Below are 18366 nucleotides of genomic sequence, written 5' to 3' on the forward strand. Positions count from 1 at the left end.
GAAGGACTGCTGAAGAGGTGTGCAGGGTGCCAGGAGGAGAGGTTTACAGGCAGAAAAGAGACAGAGCTGAAGGTACTTTGTAAAACACTGTTCTTTTTCTATTTCTGCTGCAAACATTTTATACATGCCTGGCTTTATCACTTAGAATAAGCTTTTCACAAGTGATTACTATTTTTACATGATATATTTTTTGAGTATCTAATGTGAGAAATGAAGCCAGATCCACACCAGTGCTGAATTCTAAGCATCTCCTAGTTGTGCTTTCCACAGAGGAGACTATGAACAGTACTCTGAAAAACCAGTCCCTCCATGTCTCAAGACAGACACTGAAAATGGATAATTTTGGCTTTAATCTTTGTACACTGATGCTAAGGGTAACATGTTTAAAAATGCCCATTTGGAAATGAACAGTTCTTTATTCATTGCTTGCTCTGAAAAACACACCCCAAATATGGCATAGGGCCACATCAAATGGGGATAACAAAAAGAAATAATAATCACTCATTCACTGAATGCAGCAGAGGGCCTGTAGAAAATTTAATAAAAGGGCCTCATAAGGATGTATTACAATGCCCTAGCTCAAAACTGTACAGACAGTCTTGATGCCCAGTTTGTCAGAGCCTGTCCTGGCACCTCATGCCCTCGTTAGACACAAAGATTATGTATGTTATGTATCAACAAATGAACAGTGGTAGTGGACTGTCCTTCTGGGAACAGTCCAAAAATACTCTTTTTGTTCCTTTTCCTGGCTGAATTGCTGAAAGCATGCAGTAATTATGAGGAAGTTTCATATTTGAAACCTTCCTGACGCCCAAGACCCAAAGCATGAGCTACAGATGTGAGGGCCATGGCAGCAGCTCAGCACAGAGGAGCAGCACAGCTCCTGCCAGCCAGAAATCAAACAGTGCAGGGGAAAAACATCTCCCTGTGCTTAGTTAATACTTGTCATTCACTTCTGTCTAAATAAAAACTGAAAAACGCACACAGAATGTATGGGGGATTTTAAAAAACTTGCCTATCCATTTGGGGGGAAACTGGCCCTGTTGAAGTTAGGAACATTCACCTGTCAAGATTTCACCTCTGCCTTTTGTTTGTGCTTGTGCATGCATGTTTATCTCTCTGCCTGCCTTTGTCTCCTCCCTGGGGCTTTGTTCATTAAACTTATTATATTGTCTCTTTTTCCACTTTCTGGGAAGCTGTTTTAAATCCTGGAACAATATCTGTTACCCTTATAGGATGTCTTCCCCTCAGGATAAAGAATAGTAGTTTGATTTGTGACACTGCAAGCCTGTAGGTAGCAGAAGTTTATCACTTGGAGTTGTTTTCTAAGTCAAAATCCAACAGTGACAGGTAGAGGTAGAGAATATATTCAGGCCATAAGAAAAAGACTTTGTGAGTGAGTATTTTCAGGGCCTCAGGTCTTTCTCTGCAATCTCAGACTGTCAACCATGCCATGGATTTTCAATGAGACTGATACCCTGACCTTGAAAGGGATGCAGAAACTAACACACAGGAAATAAAACAAGGCAAGTAACAAATAAGCTACTCACAAGTATCCAACCCTAAGGAAAATACACACTAACTTACAAACCCAAAGGAAAATACACAGTAACTTACATTACATTATGTAGATAAAGTAAGATTTACTGAATGCTAATTTTTCTCATAAGCATATCACAGAGTACAGAGGCAATGCTAGAAACAGTGATAACCATTGTGTATAAGTCCCTACATCTCTCACAGAGACCATCCTCTTAGACTTAATGGAAATGTAAATATAAAACATTCACTGTAATAAAAGTCTCTGGAGATAGAGTCTAAGTAGCATGATTAGTATGGAAAATGCTTCATAAATCCCAATTCCAATAATCTCTGGTAGCATAAAGGATTCATCTCATTATGACTTTCTAGCAGAGCCTTGTTAATTCTCACTTCACTAATCTGTGACCTTGAAAATTTCCTGTCTGCATTTCAGTGAAGTGTTGACAGCCGAGTGAAATAGGGAAGTGTTCCAGAAAGGGCTACAAGTGACAGAATATATTGCAAAACACTCACTAGATTTATATAAAATACTGTGCCTGAAAAAATTAAATTAAATAACAAGTCTTTAATCAATTACCATCCACCATTTTTATTTAAGCATTTGAAATCAAAAGCAGAATCTATCAATTAATTTATTACATATTATATTTTGCAAGGCTGCTAACATAGGAATAAAAGGAATTCTGTGTTAAGGATATTACTTCTGACCCATTTCTGAGACTGAGATGAAGTATCTAAGTTGGGACTAGTTCCTACTGACTGTAAGCTTTTGAGGCTGCCATTAGCAATAAAAATCTTGAAGTCACATGCAGACACAAATATAAATATAAATATAAATATATATATATATATATATATACCACACATGTTACTACAGTCTTGTAGGTGCACATCTCTTGGTACCACTAATATGACTGCTTAGTTTACTGAAGAGTTGCATAATTCTGTTTATGAGGTAGTGCAGGAAAGAAGACAAAATGACTGAACAAAAGAAATTCTGCCCTATTTTGCAGGCTTGAGAGCTCGCTTTGCTTCTAATACCCCTGGGTGTATTTTGAAAAACATTAAAAATTCCTCTAAATGTAAACATACCTTAAAAAAACAATCCTTACTTTTTTTCAATACTTGGCAGACAGCAACTTACTTAATTTTTTGCCAAAATATACAATTGATCAGAATTGGGTATTAAGATCTGAATTGTTAATCACTACACTACCAGAATTATAAAACCCAGAGACTAAAAACATTTGTTGCCATTATCCAAAAACCACCACTATCAAAATATTAATAAAACTACACTGTCAAATACACCAAAATTTTGATCCAAAATGGGTTAGTGCAGATGACATCATCAAGTGTTTCACATTTAATTCTCTTTTGTTAATTTTACAAGATCTCTGCCAATACTACTGTTCCATTACTGCAAAGTACACCCTCCAAAAGCACCCAAATTGAGAGGCATTTCAAAACATGCTCCTTTCTACTCTTCTCTGCATGGTTTACCCGTGAGGATATTGACAGATGGGGTACCCCTGTGCCTGACTGCCTCTGAGATCTTACAGAAAGGAGAGGAAAGCAGAGCACAGGGGCACCTTGGAGCCATGGAAGCTCCTGTGTGAAGTTGGCAGCAGTGTTTTGTCATACACTGAATTTCTGTATGCCAGTCTGAGAGAAAACACTTTGTCCATCTCATCTGCACTCTCATGTGGAGAAGCCACCATTACCTCTCCCTAATCCTCAGCAGCAGAGCTCTGTCAGTGGGATGTCCATGGGAGAAGCAGGGAAAGGGCAGAAAAGTAGGACTTTATTTCAGATTTCAAAACACTGAAGTATTTGAGACAGTGGGTGGCTAGCCTGGGCTGTACCAGCAACACTGGCTCGAGGTGGAAGCACTGCGTGGGAGAAAGCACATCACACTGTTCAGCTGAACCCTGGCACAGGGAACCCACTGTTTCTTACAGAGTTAAGGAAACAAAAACTAATCCTTTCTCTGCTTTATATGACTTCTGCAGGGTGTCATTTTTAGCTCCTGCCTATTCTATGCACTCAAAGCACACCTAACAAATGCATCAAGTTGGTGCATTTGATGTTCATTTCCTATTCCCTGTACTTTGATACCAATTTCTGTAAGGTTATGAATGAGTGGTGGTGGAAGTTCTTTCCCTCCTAACACAAGAACTCTGACCAGTTCTGTGGTGCAAAATCAAAAAGCCTTCATTAAACTAGTTACAATTTCTCACTTCAATAGCAGAAGAACTATTGAAGAGCTTCAATAGTAGAACAGCTACTTCTTCCTTCTGCCTTCAAAGATGAAATGTCTTGAGCACCCATCACTTTGTTACTACAATCCAAGTTACAAACCTTTGAAAGTCATAGAAGTGTCAGCATATTTTGTTTTACTTCTCAGCCCATTTAAAAAACCTATATGCTGATATTTTACTGCTGTAGTTCTCACATATTAGGCAGTCTGACAAAACTTTAAGATATTCTAAAAGAAGAAAAATTAAAAGGCAACCAAGCTTTTTTATAGAAATCAAAGATAAACAAGAAAATTAACATACCAACAGCCATCATGTAATCCCAGCGGTCTATGAGGCACATATTGAAGATCAGATGGTCAGATGTTTGCCCTTGACCAATGAGTGGAATGTTTCTCTCCAAATTTTGGGTTATTGCAGAAGTCCAGCCAATGAGAAACCAAAAGACTACCAGGAGAATAACAGACAGCATCCTCATCACTCTCCCACCTGTCATGTATGGAATTCGCTGAGCCGTTCGGGACAGGAACACCTTCAACACCCTGGAAAATTCAGACAATGCAGAACTGAGAAGAGCAGTAGCAGTTTCACAGGAATTAGACTTTCATTTTATTTCCCTACCAGATTATTCAAAAAAAAAAGCAACAATCTTTCATCTGACAGTATGTACAAGAATGAAGTTTGGAACATTATTACTTTCATATTAATCACATTTAAATGGAACTGATTGCTGCTCAGAGAGTGCTACATAGCAATAATAGAAAATATTAGCTATGCCTATGTTAGAGACACTCATTTACAGGCTGTCTTGTCAAGCTGTTTTGTGCATTCCATCTCCCAGTGGAAGACTTCTGTCTTTGAAAGATGAAAGGTCATTTCCATAAACCAGCAACCATGTACGTGAGATTTTATTCTGTTTTGATGCTGCCTGCTCATCCCCAATCCTGCTATTTCCAGAGAACAAATTAACACTTCTTAGATTTTTTTCTCACTGAGATGCTGCTGATGCTGCTGAGACAATAACCTACTCATCATAGAAAGAACTATGGAAGGCACTTTGCTAATTAAATGGGGTTTGATTTGTTTAGAAGCAACATGTTTTTTGAGCTAGGACAGCACCAACATAAGAAAAGCCACACCACACATCAAGCACTTATACCACATAACAGCTATTGAACACATAACACTTTAAAAATAATTGCACTTATTATCAGGATAAATTTACTCCCACAAGAACTGTTCAAGGAAATAGCACCTGCTTTTTCTATCCATCACCACCTGCTAATGCAGAAAAAGTTCCTCCTAGGAGCATGAAAACAACCAAATTTTGAGGAAATCCCCTTGGGAAGAAGGAGCAGTTTGATTCTTCATGTAGCACAAAATATATCTCTGTGCTGCCTGCACCATGGGATCTGCCAGAAGCATCCTCTGGGAGCATTGCAGAGCTCCTGTCTTGGCCCTGCTAAGCTGACAAGGATGAGCACTGAGGAAAGGCTATCATGGAATTTTTTATGTACCCAGACCATTAGAAGCAGATGAGCTGAAATTTAAAGGCTGTTTTAGATACTGGGGTGAGGAGTCTTTCAAAGTGAAGAGTTCAACTGTTTCAGTGATTTTGTCCTCAAAACCACAGTGGTTCCTGACCCCTGAGCATGAGCATGTCCAGTCTTGATATCCATGAAGGGACAAATAATCATTGAGGTTTCAGTATCGTGATTATTTTTTTCTTAAAGTTGATTTTTTACATGCCCTTGTCAGCTCTTAAGTTATTTCAGTGTACCAAGCATCAAGCCACCTCCCAAGACATTCAACAACCAGGCCTGCCTTTTCAGCAATACAAAGTCACACTTCAGATTAACATGTATGCTTGTATTTGTCTGAGAGGAGGCAGAAGCAGTGTTGCCTCTCAAACAACTAATGGAGCAGTGTCTAAAGGCAGAAGCACAAAAGATTTTCTACATCCATAACAATGAATCAGCATTTGCCTACAAACACAGCCTTCACAGTGTGCATTAGGTGAAGCCGGAGATCTGAATATGTTCAACATTGTTCAGCTGTTTCCCTCCCAACAGTCACCCCACAGGGAGTCACAGTTTTTGATCTTTCCATGTTTGATGGATGTTCTGCTCTCCCTTTACAGATGCTAAGTGCCTTATGTTGGAAGCAGACTCCCAAAGACTTCATCCAGGAGAGACAGAAAACTCCACAGAGGCAAGGCAGGCTGCTTCCCTCTGCATTGCTCAGCCACAGCACTGCTGTTCCAGGGCAGCACTGCTGAACCCTCGTCTTCTAAACACTAAATTCCTGATTTTTTTTCTAAAATCAGGAAGAAAAGGCTTCCTTTCTACCTGTTGTGAATGCTGGCCAATAGTTAGCTTCTGTGAAGGGAAGAAAAATTTATTATTTTTGTAATGAACTGGAAAATTTCACTGCTATAATTTGTCATTTGAGAAAAATCTCATCATACATTTTTATGAATGTTGAATTATTAGAGAAATCACACAAACCAGCTGAAACTGTTTTTTTTTTTATTAGAAACTTTTTGCATTTTGGCTGCAAAGTAAATTCTTGATGATTCTGCTGAAAGTCAACATGTGAGCCTATTTTGGGCATAATAAGGCAGAACCCATTAGATTTTTTCCATTACTAGTTCATTAACTGCTGCCTGTGAGACAGCTTTCTAAGGGAGAGGTGTGGGCTGCTGCTACATTATTTACCTAAGCACAGTGAAACAAATATTTTGCAATATAGCAGTCAAGCCTCCTCCAATTTGGATCAAATCACATTTCTTTTTTTTCCTCCTCTTTTTTCATAAAAATAAGCATCCCCCACACAATAATTTCTACCTTGGACTCATAGGCTTACATGTAAGCCAACCCTTACACTTCTTTTTTCAAACATTCTTTTTCTGAAAAGCTGTAAAGAAAGTTGTATTAGCTCAGTAATGTTGCAAATCTCCTTTTCAGAGGTTGTGGTATAAAAGCAGTCAAGCAGAACACAAGCTCCCAAGCTGCAATTCCCTCATCCTCTTGCCACAATGTGAATCCAAAGCCTCATTGCTCACCACCTCAACACTGACTTACATGCTCTGTCTGCTCTCATCTTCTGTGTGTTATTGAACGTGTATCAAAGCAGAGACAACTGCCCAGCAGTTCCTGTCCCAAGGGGAGAGTCTCCTCTCCCCTCCTCATCTCACCAGACTGGAGAGTCATTATCTTTCCTGTACCTCTGACTCATACCATCCAAGTTCACTGTAAAAAAGTTGAATTGCTGTAGTATGAGAGCAGACTGCCTCAGCAAACACTTTGGGTTTGATTACTGGTGCCCTCTCTCAGAAAACAGGGGAATTCTTGATTCAAATCCCTGCACTGAATTTCTGGGTAGACAATGTTCAAGCTCCCCTTTTCCACTCAGTTCAATATCTCTATATTGGGTCAAATTAGCTATTGAACAAATAAAAGAGAATTCTTACAGGGAGGCAAGAAGTGGGGCTGGTGGGCAGCATTGCTGCTAGGAAATCAAATATGCCCTGGGTCATCCCTAGCACTGAAGCCAACTGGCAGAGAACATACTATTATCCTCAGCATTACAATTCAGCAGGACAGAGGATGGAGTCCCAGTGCCCAGGAATGTTCTCAGATGCTACTTAATTTATGAATATAGACGTAGCAGATTCAAGTTCCTGAGCAAATTAAAGTTTAATTATGAGTATCAAGTAAGGCAAACTGAATAGATGACTCCTCCTGTTCTATCTACAGCCAAAAATACTGGCAGTGCCAGTCAGTGCCCTGGTAGAAGCTCAGGGGTCTGTTTGAGACATATGGTCTCTGATCTAAAACAGAAAACTTAACCATGTCCCTCGGCATCTTCTAGCTATACTCCCACCTAAATCCACTCAGCATATGCAACCCACTTTTCTGCACTGTTGTTGGATAATTGAACAATAATTTCCAGTGACATGTCATCAGCTCTGTTTACAGGCAGATCAGACAGAACACTGCAATGTGTTTTACCTGCTTTTCTGGAAGACACAGCTGCCTTTGAGCAAAGCTTTGACTCACAGACAGCTACAGCCAGGATTCAAGCTGATATGCAATAGCCATTCCCTTTACAGAGTAAACAGAAGGTGCAGTTCAGGCTGAGTGAACTGCCTGGAGACCACGGCACGCAGCTCCCAACTCTGCTGCTGCACCATCAAGCCTGGGGAGAATTAAACTACATGGTCTGAGGATTTTCTTTGGGGTGCCTGGCTCCATATAAATGGAGGAGGGGAGGGCTTGGTTGCAAACACTGAGAGCCAAGGGAAGCCCAGCAGCTGGGAAGGGAAGTGATGCTGCAGGTGGATCTGAAGCAGAGGGACAGAGCACGGGTTCACAGGACTGGCTGGGATCAGCAGCTTGGAAACATAAGTGAAGCACGTGGCTGCTGCTGTAGTTACATCCTAAGTTTCAATGTGTAACCTTAGAAAAGAAACAAAACCATATGAAATTTTCATGTCATATCAACAAAAAGATGGTCCCCAAACTACCACTGACTGCATAAACAGCAGAAACTACAGGTGAAGGATCCTGCTTTCACAGCAATGACCTGGCACAGTTTGTTTATTTTTTTATTTCTAGCATCTGTCATTTTGTGACTCAACTGAGTCATTCTGTCAAACTGCTCTGTTCCAGACTGGTGATTTTTATTATGATACAAAAGCTACATCAGAAAGATAAGGGGTCAAGCCCTTCAGAAGTATACAGCCCTCCTACAGTGCAGGGATGAATGTCTTACCTACTCTTCTGGACTAACAGTGAATATGCCACTAGTTACTTTGAGTTAGTTAACTGATGTGATTCTACTAAAACTGAAAAGGTACCAGTGGGACATGTATGGCACTATGTCTATACAAAAGAGTGCCTACTCTTCACACTTGACACACAGACACACACACATCCACAAATGCTGAGTGCAGGTATAATTTCCATACCAGGAAAGATGACTGAATAAAAAATATCAACACTTAAGGCCCAAGACCTCAGAAATCATATTTAGATAAAATCATACCATGAATTACTGGCTTTCACTGGAAAGAATAAAACCCAACAGAGAAATGAACAGCTTTCTAAAATAACTTCCCAGCTGAAAGTGTCCAAGTTAATCATTGTCTGCTTCCCAAGTGATTTCTCAAGACCTCAGCACAGAACAAACTAGAAGTGCACCACTGAAGAGAATACTCTTATGGGACAATCTTTTGCTTTATTGATTCTGACCACACTGAACCTGAGCAAACCTGGACTGAGAGGCCACGTCAGCAGCACGACAGCAGCAGGGCAGGACCCGCATCACATGCATTGTGTCCTGTCCAGTGAAAATACACAACAACTAGAAAATGAAGTTTGGGCAATTAGGTGGGTGTATGGACACTTCTGAGAGCCCCCATCTTGTGTGTAGCCAGCAAACTTGGCCACACATCACTGAGAGCCATCAGCTTATCTCAATTCCTTCACACGACGCATGTAACATCTTACAGCATAAACAACAGGAAATCTCCCACATTTTTTATTTCAGAAAAGAATTTTGTAATAGCAAATACATGTCAAGAACACTGCTATGAAAGACAACAAATGCTTAGAGGAATTGACTAACCCATCCAAATGCACTGGATTTTGTAATGGGCAACAGAGCACAAGTGTGCCTTTGTGGCCAAGAATGCCACTGGTGTCCTGGGGTGCATAAGAAGAGCTTGCCAGCAGGCTGAGGGAGGTGACCCTGCCCCTCTGCTCAGCCCTGCTGAGGCCACATCTGGGGTGCCATGTCCAGTTCTGGGCTCCTCAGTACAGAGACACACAGAGCTCTGGGAGTGGGTCCAGCTGAGGCTGGAAAAGATGACTGAGGGACTGGAGCATCTATTTTATGAGGAAAGGCTGAGGGAGCTGGGCCTGTTCAGCCTTGAGAGGAGATGACTGAGAAGGGGCCTCATCAGGGTCTATCAGTATCTGAAGGGAAGGTGTCAGAGGATGGATCCAGACTCTCCTCAGTAGTGCCAAGCAACAGGACAAGAGGCAATGAGCAGAAACTGATGCACAGGAAGTTCCACCTGAACACAATAAGAAATTTTGCACTGTGCAGGTGATCACACTCCAGAACAGTTTGCCCAGAGAGGCTGGGGAGCCTCCCTCACCAGAGCTATCCAAGAACCATAGGATGCAATCCTGTGCAATGCTCTGGGATGACCCTGCACGAGCAGGGAGGCTGAACCAGAGGCCCACTGTGGTCCCTTCCAACCTGACCCACTCTGTGATTCTGTGAAGGCTGGTCTGCACACTGAGGCCACCAATGGTATCACAGGCTGGCTCCACAGTCACAAGGTCAACTACAGGTGCCAATAGTCCTGGAAGTACAGGGAGGGAGATCATGCTGCAGGATTGTTCCCTTTGTCCTGGACGTGTACCTGATTTCAAATCCTTACCTGGGGGTCTGTGTTTAATAAACAGCAATATTAATATGTGAGAATATCTTAATGGTACAGTAAAAATTCCCAATCAGATAATTTTGTGTATTGAGTAATGGGAGAAGCAGTGCTGTTTCTGAAACATTTTCTGCAATGTTTCTGCTGCAGAAACATTTTCTGCAACAAATAGTATTTACTTTCAAAAATGTGATTCTGAAAGTGGTTTCCTTGACATCTTCCCTAGAGTTTTACAGTGATTTGCTATTGTGGGAAATTAATGCAATGCAAATTTACAATGTATGGCTAGAATAACAAACTATAGAGATGTATTTTACCTCAGTGTCTGGTAAAATCTACCTCTAGTAAGCAAAGAGACATGTCATGACTTAATGCTAACCTACTCTGCACAGAAGTTTCCTAGATAATTTTAATGCTACACATATAAAGGTAATCCTACAGTGCTTGAATGAAAGTTCCCTTTCTGGATAAACACTGACATAATTTCAGGAGTTTGAGCAGACTGAGGAAGGTGGGAGGGAAATCACAAGCAGTTCAAGGAAAGGCTCTGGGTATTGGGAGGCAAGAGAACAACAATAGATTTCCCACTGCAATCAGAACCACTCACTCACTCACTCCCATGTGAGCAGCACTGGACTAACATTTTCTTGCATATTTAATAACATGGCAAAGGTCTAAAAATATTACTTGCTTTGATGCAAATTTATTCATTTGAAGTAGCTTTTGTCTGCCAATCTGTAGGTAAGCCAATCTGTAGTGAGCAAACAATGTTATTCCTTTAAATGTAGCCAAAGATTCTGACATTTTTCATGCTAGGCATGCATAGGTTTTATTTTCTCCTTTCACCTGCAAGTCTAAATTCCCACCTGGGAAAAGCTCAGTTTCCTGGTGGATTATAGAACAAAAAGCTTTCTCTGCCTGCAGCCAGTTCCAAGAATTGCAGCTGGAGTCTTTTGACAGACCAGCTGAGCTTTGCTTTTCCCCAGTGCCTCCTTGCTCCCCAGCCCACTGCCCTGCAGCCTGCATCTGTTCCAGCTGCCTCCCAGCTCCCATTGCAGGAGGTATGGAAGCTTCTGCCTCTGTGTGTGTGTGTGTGTTGCTTTTGAAGTGCTTTTGGTTTGCATCACCATATCATGCAGGTAGGTCTCATCAGAAATGGCACTCCTCAGCAGGATTTGCCCATCCTGAATGTGTGCTGATGGATGTATTAAGCACTGGGGAGATGAGAGGTAAGAAGGCTCAACAAGGGGACTTTCCGTGTCACGTAACTAGGTTTCAGTGATGCAGACCAAGTCTCCTTATTTATTAAATCCTCATCTGCTTTGTGCTAATTATCTCTTCTAATAAACCACTTACTGCACTAATACCCCCACGAATCCTGCTGAGATTAGCAGAACTACAGAGTGCCAGTGAAATGTCTGACACTCCACTGTCAAACTCTGCTGAAGCAGAACTACAGAGCACACCATAAACCAAGAAATAAAAAGCCCATCAATCTGTCCCCAGACAATGAGCAGTGACATATCACAGAATGGTTAGGTTTGGGAGGGACCTTAGAGATTATCTCATTCCACCCTGGTGACATGGGCAGGGACACCTTCCACTAGACCAGGTTGCTCAAAGCCCCATCCAAGCTGGCCCTGAACACTTTAATGTCTCCTCTTTGTCAACTACCTGGGCTTGAGGTTCCATCACACAGAGCTCATGACCACAGAAGCTGATGCCTAAAGTTCTGAAATTCCCAGGTCCTTGGGATTGGCACAAAGTCATCTCTTTCCAAGTCTGCTAATGAATGGTTAACAGCCATTTCAACACTTTCCTCCTGACAGATATGTTTAAATAACCACATCCCTCACTCAGGGAAAAATGAGGTCAGCTCCTCAGACAATTTTCTCCATAAGCAAACTAATCTTGTGGAAGTCTTTCCTTCATTCAAATTTGTAGTGATTTTGTGACAAAAACTTTACTTCAGAGATCCTCAAGACTCCTGCCACTAGTAGTTTGGTCTAAAAATTCAGCCTATATAAGATCTGGCTAAGTTAATTGTTTGCTTTTAAACATTCATCAGGTGGTTATTATCTTTTTTGCAAATCAAAAGCCATTGAGTTCTTTGCCCTTATCAAAGACTTTCAGAACAGGCAGTACAATAGATCTCAAGGTCAGTATTTATCAGGAAGCTTACACTGTGAAAACAGATGCAAGAACTGCCTCCTGGTAATCTTTTCCTGCAACAGGTCAAGAACATTTTCAAGGCTTTCATTCTAAAATTTTCTTCACAGACTGTTGTGCAGCTGAATGTACAAAAGGCAACTCCCCTTGTGAACCTGGCTCACAATGTTTCATTTAACAAAGGCTGATGAGTAAAACCAGCTGGGATGAAAAATTCTCCTCCTTGTTAGTGCTGCTCTATCTAACACTGCTCCTCTACTACTGAAAACATTCACAGACAATTTCAACAACCTTTCCAATTTTCAAAGGCATTTTCTAGCATCATCAATAAGGTAGCTGGGCAAAACCTCATGCCAAAGCTTGTACTTTTACTCTTAACATAGTCACACTACAAACAGGAAAAGTCTTGAAAGGATAAAACCCAAATCCAAACCAAAGTAAATTTGAGAGTGGCTATTTATATTGATGTAGACAGATCACAGTGCTAATAACACCAAGGATGGGGTTTGTTCCCCTCATGGGCCATTCACTTGAGAGCTGGACTTGATGATCCTTGTGGGTCCCTTCCAGCTCAGAATGTTCTGTGATTTTCTTTCCTTTCTTCTCCTCCTTAGGTGCACTGACAAGCATTGGACTTCTGATCAGAGAATGATAAGCCCCACTTAAAAAAAGACAGTACTTTTCCAGCATTTTTAATGTGGCCAGAAAACCAAAATACCCCACTCCTTTTAAGCTAAAGATGGTAAATATTCTGGTGCATTTGCATGATGTAAAAGGTTGCTGCTTTAATGTAGCCATTCACTGCAGCTGTACTATGTTCTTCACCATTTCTATAAATGTATTACAATTATAATTTATTCAGGTACTATATAAGAAGAATCTAAGGCTTTTCACTGGATAAAAAGGTAGTGAATAAAAATGTCATGGACTTGACTGAATTATAATTCACTCTGCTAGCAGTCATTTATTGAGGACTGAACTATATATCCATAGCATATTTACAGATCACTAAACTTTGTTTTTTGAGGATGGCACTAAACAGCAGCTGAAGGAAAGCAATCATAATTTCACAGAGAAATTATTTGTTTTCATGTTCACAGATAGATACCATGTTGTTTTATCCTTTGAATCCCACTTCACTAGTGGTTAATGTGATACTGTAACTGTTAGTTTGGGTGTGCTAGGTTGTGGATTTGAACAAGATAAAAAGTTTTCACTAAAAATATCTCCTCCTTTACTTATTTTTAGTCCTAATTACATAGCAAGTTTCTACACTAAAGCAGAATAAAATGAAATGTGCTGCTATGTGATCTCTTTTGTCTTATTAGCTGTTTTAACAAAATGAAAAACTATTTAATAGTGTTCTAATAATATCATAGAACTCTGCTACTGAATTTTCTAGAGCAGCATCTGAGATCTGCAGCTTGCAGGGCAGATGTGGCTCTTCATTCCACCGAGGCTGGCAGTTCATGGCTGACATCCCTGGGACCCCATTAACACACAGACCCGTGCAGGTGTTTGTGTGCTCTCCACATCCCCAGCAAGGAGGAGCCTCCCGACCCTGCTCTAAAGGAACAAATACATTGATTTACAAGATCTAACCACAGAGTCTGGGTTTGGATTTGTCATCACAGAGGCTTCAGTGACCTAGTGGTTTTTTTGAATACTCCACTTGAGGGAGATGAAAAGCAGCAAAATTGATTTCTCCTTGGAAGTCAAATTGTGTTTCCTTTATAAAGTTTCTCATTATGATGAGCTTTTCTTGAGTCTTCCAACTCCATGTGACATCTGGCATTATCTATATTTTTAAGACATTAAAGGTACAACTTTTAATGAAACAATGGGGTCAGTAGACTTCTCTGATGGAAGTGCTATTTCTCTATCTACAGACTGCTGAGCAAGCTCAGATCTGGCAGACAGCAGCAGGTAACAGTAGGATCCCTGGAGCAGATGCAGGAATCTGGAAACAAAATTCCCAAGAAAGAGAGAAGATTGTGGAGAATTTGATGTAAAATTCATGTAACTGGATCAAATCAAGACCACCCTGCAAGAGCATGGAACACTAATCAAGAATTAGGCACAAGCACTGCTATTCCTGTCTGATGCATCTCATTGCTTTGAGGTTTTCCATTATAAAAATAAGTCACCTGATTGACTCATCAATCAGATTTTCTGAGTTTTCTCTTTGTCTGTTCAGAGGAGGATCCTGCAGGAGCAGCTGCATACAGTGCAAAGGTGTCACTGACTGTGGGTCCAGCTGCATTTCCAGAGGATGTTTAAGAGCTTTTCGTTTGTCTTTTTCAAAATAAACCAGTTTAAGTATACTGCATTGAAAAAAATCCAGTAAAAAGAAGTAGAATAGGAAAAGAACTGTATATGTGAAGCATTGACTAAAGCAGCACACACAAAATCTTTTCACACTAAACTATCTCCTCACAGATTTACTTGCAAGCACTTACTTCCTTTTCTGCTGTGCAATGTGGTTCTTACACACTACTTTAAAATGGCAATTCATTATTAAAGATGCAGGAAGCAAACATCAGCAGTCGAAGGGACAGGAGCCTGTCCTGTCTTTATACACTGCAAAAAGCCACCATTTTTATGCCCTTATATCTTTTGGAGAGTGTTCTTGTCCTTTCACTGCTATCAGAGTGTTTCAGTGCTGGAAGTTACTGTGAACTGACTAAATTGCTTCCATTTTGAATGACCAGAAGCATGTACATCTTTACATGTCCAAATGAAGCCATCTAAATTTTCACTTTTTACTACATTATCCCCCTAATCTTATCACTTCATTGATAATCATAAATATGCATTTCTTTTGAACCATGAGGACAGTGGAGGATACACTGAAAGGTCCAGTCTTTGATGAGCTGTGCTCTCACTTAGATACATTGCCATGCCAGATAATTAAACAGCTCAGATGGAGCAGAAAGAGCTTGTCTTGACTGTTTTACTTCCTTTAGGTGTGAGAAAGAGTAATATTCACGCCCACTGGACACAATCCTTCCCTCAGATCCACAGTGCAGACTGCTGTACTTAGAGCTCAGAAGAGGTGCTGGGTTGGCAACACCTTTATTATATGATGCTAACTTGACAGGAGTTAATGAAATGTGGTACAGAAAGACATGCAACTGCATTATTTAGTTATAATAATTTTTGCTAGTTTTGTGCCCATTTTAATAAACAAATGTTTGTCAATTTATAATGTGATTGACAGGCAGCAGTGTTACATATCAACTCTACTGCAAAAGAAAAGAAGTTCTTTATCAGCATTGTGTTCTCCATCCACTTGTGGAATAAATATTAACTTTATCTTGTGGTTGTGCTTGCAGGTATCATGGCTAAGGCCTTCATGGATATTTGAAAGGAAAGTTTATTCTTCAGCTTGCCTGCAAAAGATAAGATTCAGACCACCTTTATAACAGATAAAATCAGGAACATCTCCACCTGTCACAAGATACAGCAGTGTCAACATCAACAGAAACTGAAACCATAAACAATTTTAACTTCATTGAATAAAATTTCCATGTTATAAAATATTGTTATTATTAAATATTCCTCTGTAAATGGGCACCTGGAGTAGCTTACATGGGATGGAATGAAAATGTTGGCAAGAGAATTAAAGCTCATCCGGCATCTGGGGAGTTACTACATCTCTGGTTCACTAACTCACAGGATAGCCAAGGTTGGAAGAGAGAAACTGAGAAATTCTCTTGGGGATCAGGGACACAACCCTGATTCAAGCCAGATCAATGACAGCAGGTTGCTGAGGACCTTGTGCAGTTGGGGTGTGAGTTAACAGACTATGTCAAGCATCTCCTACACAGGGGAAAGCAAGAGGCCAGCTGCTGGCATGGAGGAGCAGTGCAGGCCTGTAGAATAGAAAATCTAACATGAAGTTAAATAGCAAACATTTCCTCAGAAGCTTCATGTCTTTCACTGCAAGATCCAAGCTCTCAGGAGATACTTAACATGAAGGAACAACATCATATAAAAATATGTCTCTAATCTCTCAATACAGAGGTGCAGATATGGCTATGAGAGGTTGCAGTACTACTACAGACCTCCCCTTGCTTTGCTAGTCATCTTATTTTACATTCTCCACTCTCAAAAGCAACAACAACAAAGGTTCCAAGCCTTCATTACTCCAAACTCCTGTTTTTCTTCTAAATATAGATGACACAGAGGACAAACAGACATTAGTTCATAACCAAGCTGAGAGTCACACGAATTTCCCTGACAAACTGCCCAACTTACTTGTTTCCTTCACAAAGAAATTTAGAAAAAAAAAATCTACAGTAAAAGTAAGCAGACCAAAATAGAATTTTTTAGGTACTTTAGTGTGCCAAACACCTCTCCTGATGGAAGAACAAGTGCCTGTGTAAGACAGTGAACATCAGTATGTCCAAAACAGTTTTTCAGCTAAAGCAGAAAACAAATTCTGGTTAGAACAAAGTCAAAAACAGAAGAAAGAGAAGAATGCACCTCTTCAGTTTATAATACCATAGTAACAAGACAAATAACTAGAAAATCCAGAAGTCAAAAAGCCCCAGTTGTATAAAACTGACACCTGATAAAATGCATCCCTATGGATTCCTATGCTTGGATTAGTTTCAGCCTGACTTGTGCAAGCAGCAGAGTACACAGCAGTACAAAAGAACCCTGTTTTGGCATATAAAATAAAACATACAATTATAAGAAATTTAAAGAATAGTAGCCTGGAATCATTGTACAGTGTCAGCAATATCTGATTCTTTGATAAGCTTCCATGATCTATTGCCAGGTAAATGCTCAATCAACTATGTTTATTCTCAGCAATGTGCAGCAATCAGAAAAAAATGCTAATTAGGTTTATCATGAGTACTTGTGAGGAAGCTACAGTTTCTTGGAAACTGGTTTCTGAATGTCTATCTGAATTTAAATTTTGTGAAAATAATTAAAGTCGCATGTCTTGATAATTACTTGCTGGGCAAGAGCAATCCCATGAAGCAGCACATTTTGGGGGCTGACTGGCTGGAAGGCAGCTTTGCAGAGGATGACTTGGGGATCCTGGTGGACATCAAACTGACCATGAGCCAGCAGTGTAGCCTTGTGGCAAAGAAGCCACCAGCCTTCTGGACCATTCCAGGCAGGGCATGTTCAGCAGGCTGAGGGGGGTGATCCTGTGCTTTACCCACTGGTGGGACCAAAGCTGGAGTGCTGTGCCCAGCTCCAGGCTCCCCAGTACCAGAGAGACATGGACTTCATGGAGATAAGCCCTGGGAAGGGCCACAACGAGGACTGAAGGACTTGGTCACCTTACAAAGGGGAGAAGCTGAGACTGTTCAGCCTGGAGAAGAGAAGGCTCAGGGAGAAACTTACCCATGTATATAAATACCTGAGGGGAGGCAGTAAAGATGATTGAGCAGACACTTCTGAGTGCTGTCCTATGTCCACATAAGAGGAAATTGAAATCCTGGAAAATCCATGTAAACATAACAAAAATCTTGGAGGAGTTTAGGGCCCGATTGTACACGGCTCAGAGAACTCTGATCCAGCTGAGCCTGCTCTGAGCAGGCGAGTTGGGCTCTATGATCTCCAGAAGTCCTTTCCAACCTCAGCTTTTCTGTGACTCTGTAAGCTTTGTGCAGTTGATACACAGGTGTATAGATGGAAGAAACTATATTTTACTGGTATGCTTTCTGTAACAAGCTTTTTAATCAGATGTTAAATATTAAAATTTAATATGCTTTAGAACTGTATTAGTACTAAAAACTCAGCAGTAGAAGCACTTTTGTGTAACTTGTTCTATGATCTTCTGAGCTTTGACTGAATATTCTACAAAGCATCACAAATTATGTTCTCAAGGGCCCACTAAAGTATACATTTTCACTTTTATTTTCAAATTTATTGCTGTACAGTACCGTCACCCATTCTGATGAAGAGGGAAATGAAATTACT

The 18366-nt window shown here is 40.5% G+C and overlaps 1 protein-coding gene across 1 annotated transcript in view; it reads right to left on the reverse strand.

Annotated features, from left to right (window-relative positions):
* Nucleotides 1-18366, reverse strand: part of GPR158 (G protein-coupled receptor 158) — a 187172-nt gene that overhangs the window by 19703 nt on the left and 149103 nt on the right. Inside the window, exon 7 of the mRNA XM_071428788.1 lies at nucleotides 4104-4342. Within this exon, the coding sequence (XP_071284889.1) occupies nucleotides 4104-4342 (239 nt within the window). The remainder of the gene's footprint in view (nucleotides 1-4103; nucleotides 4343-18366) is intronic.

The sequence above is a fragment of the Agelaius tricolor genome, unplaced genomic scaffold (genome assembly GCF_023055355.1).
Source record: "Agelaius tricolor isolate 1412-34295 unplaced genomic scaffold, bAgeTri1.0.p SCAF_6, whole genome shotgun sequence".
Lineage (NCBI taxonomy): Eukaryota > Metazoa > Chordata > Aves > Passeriformes > Icteridae > Agelaius > Agelaius tricolor.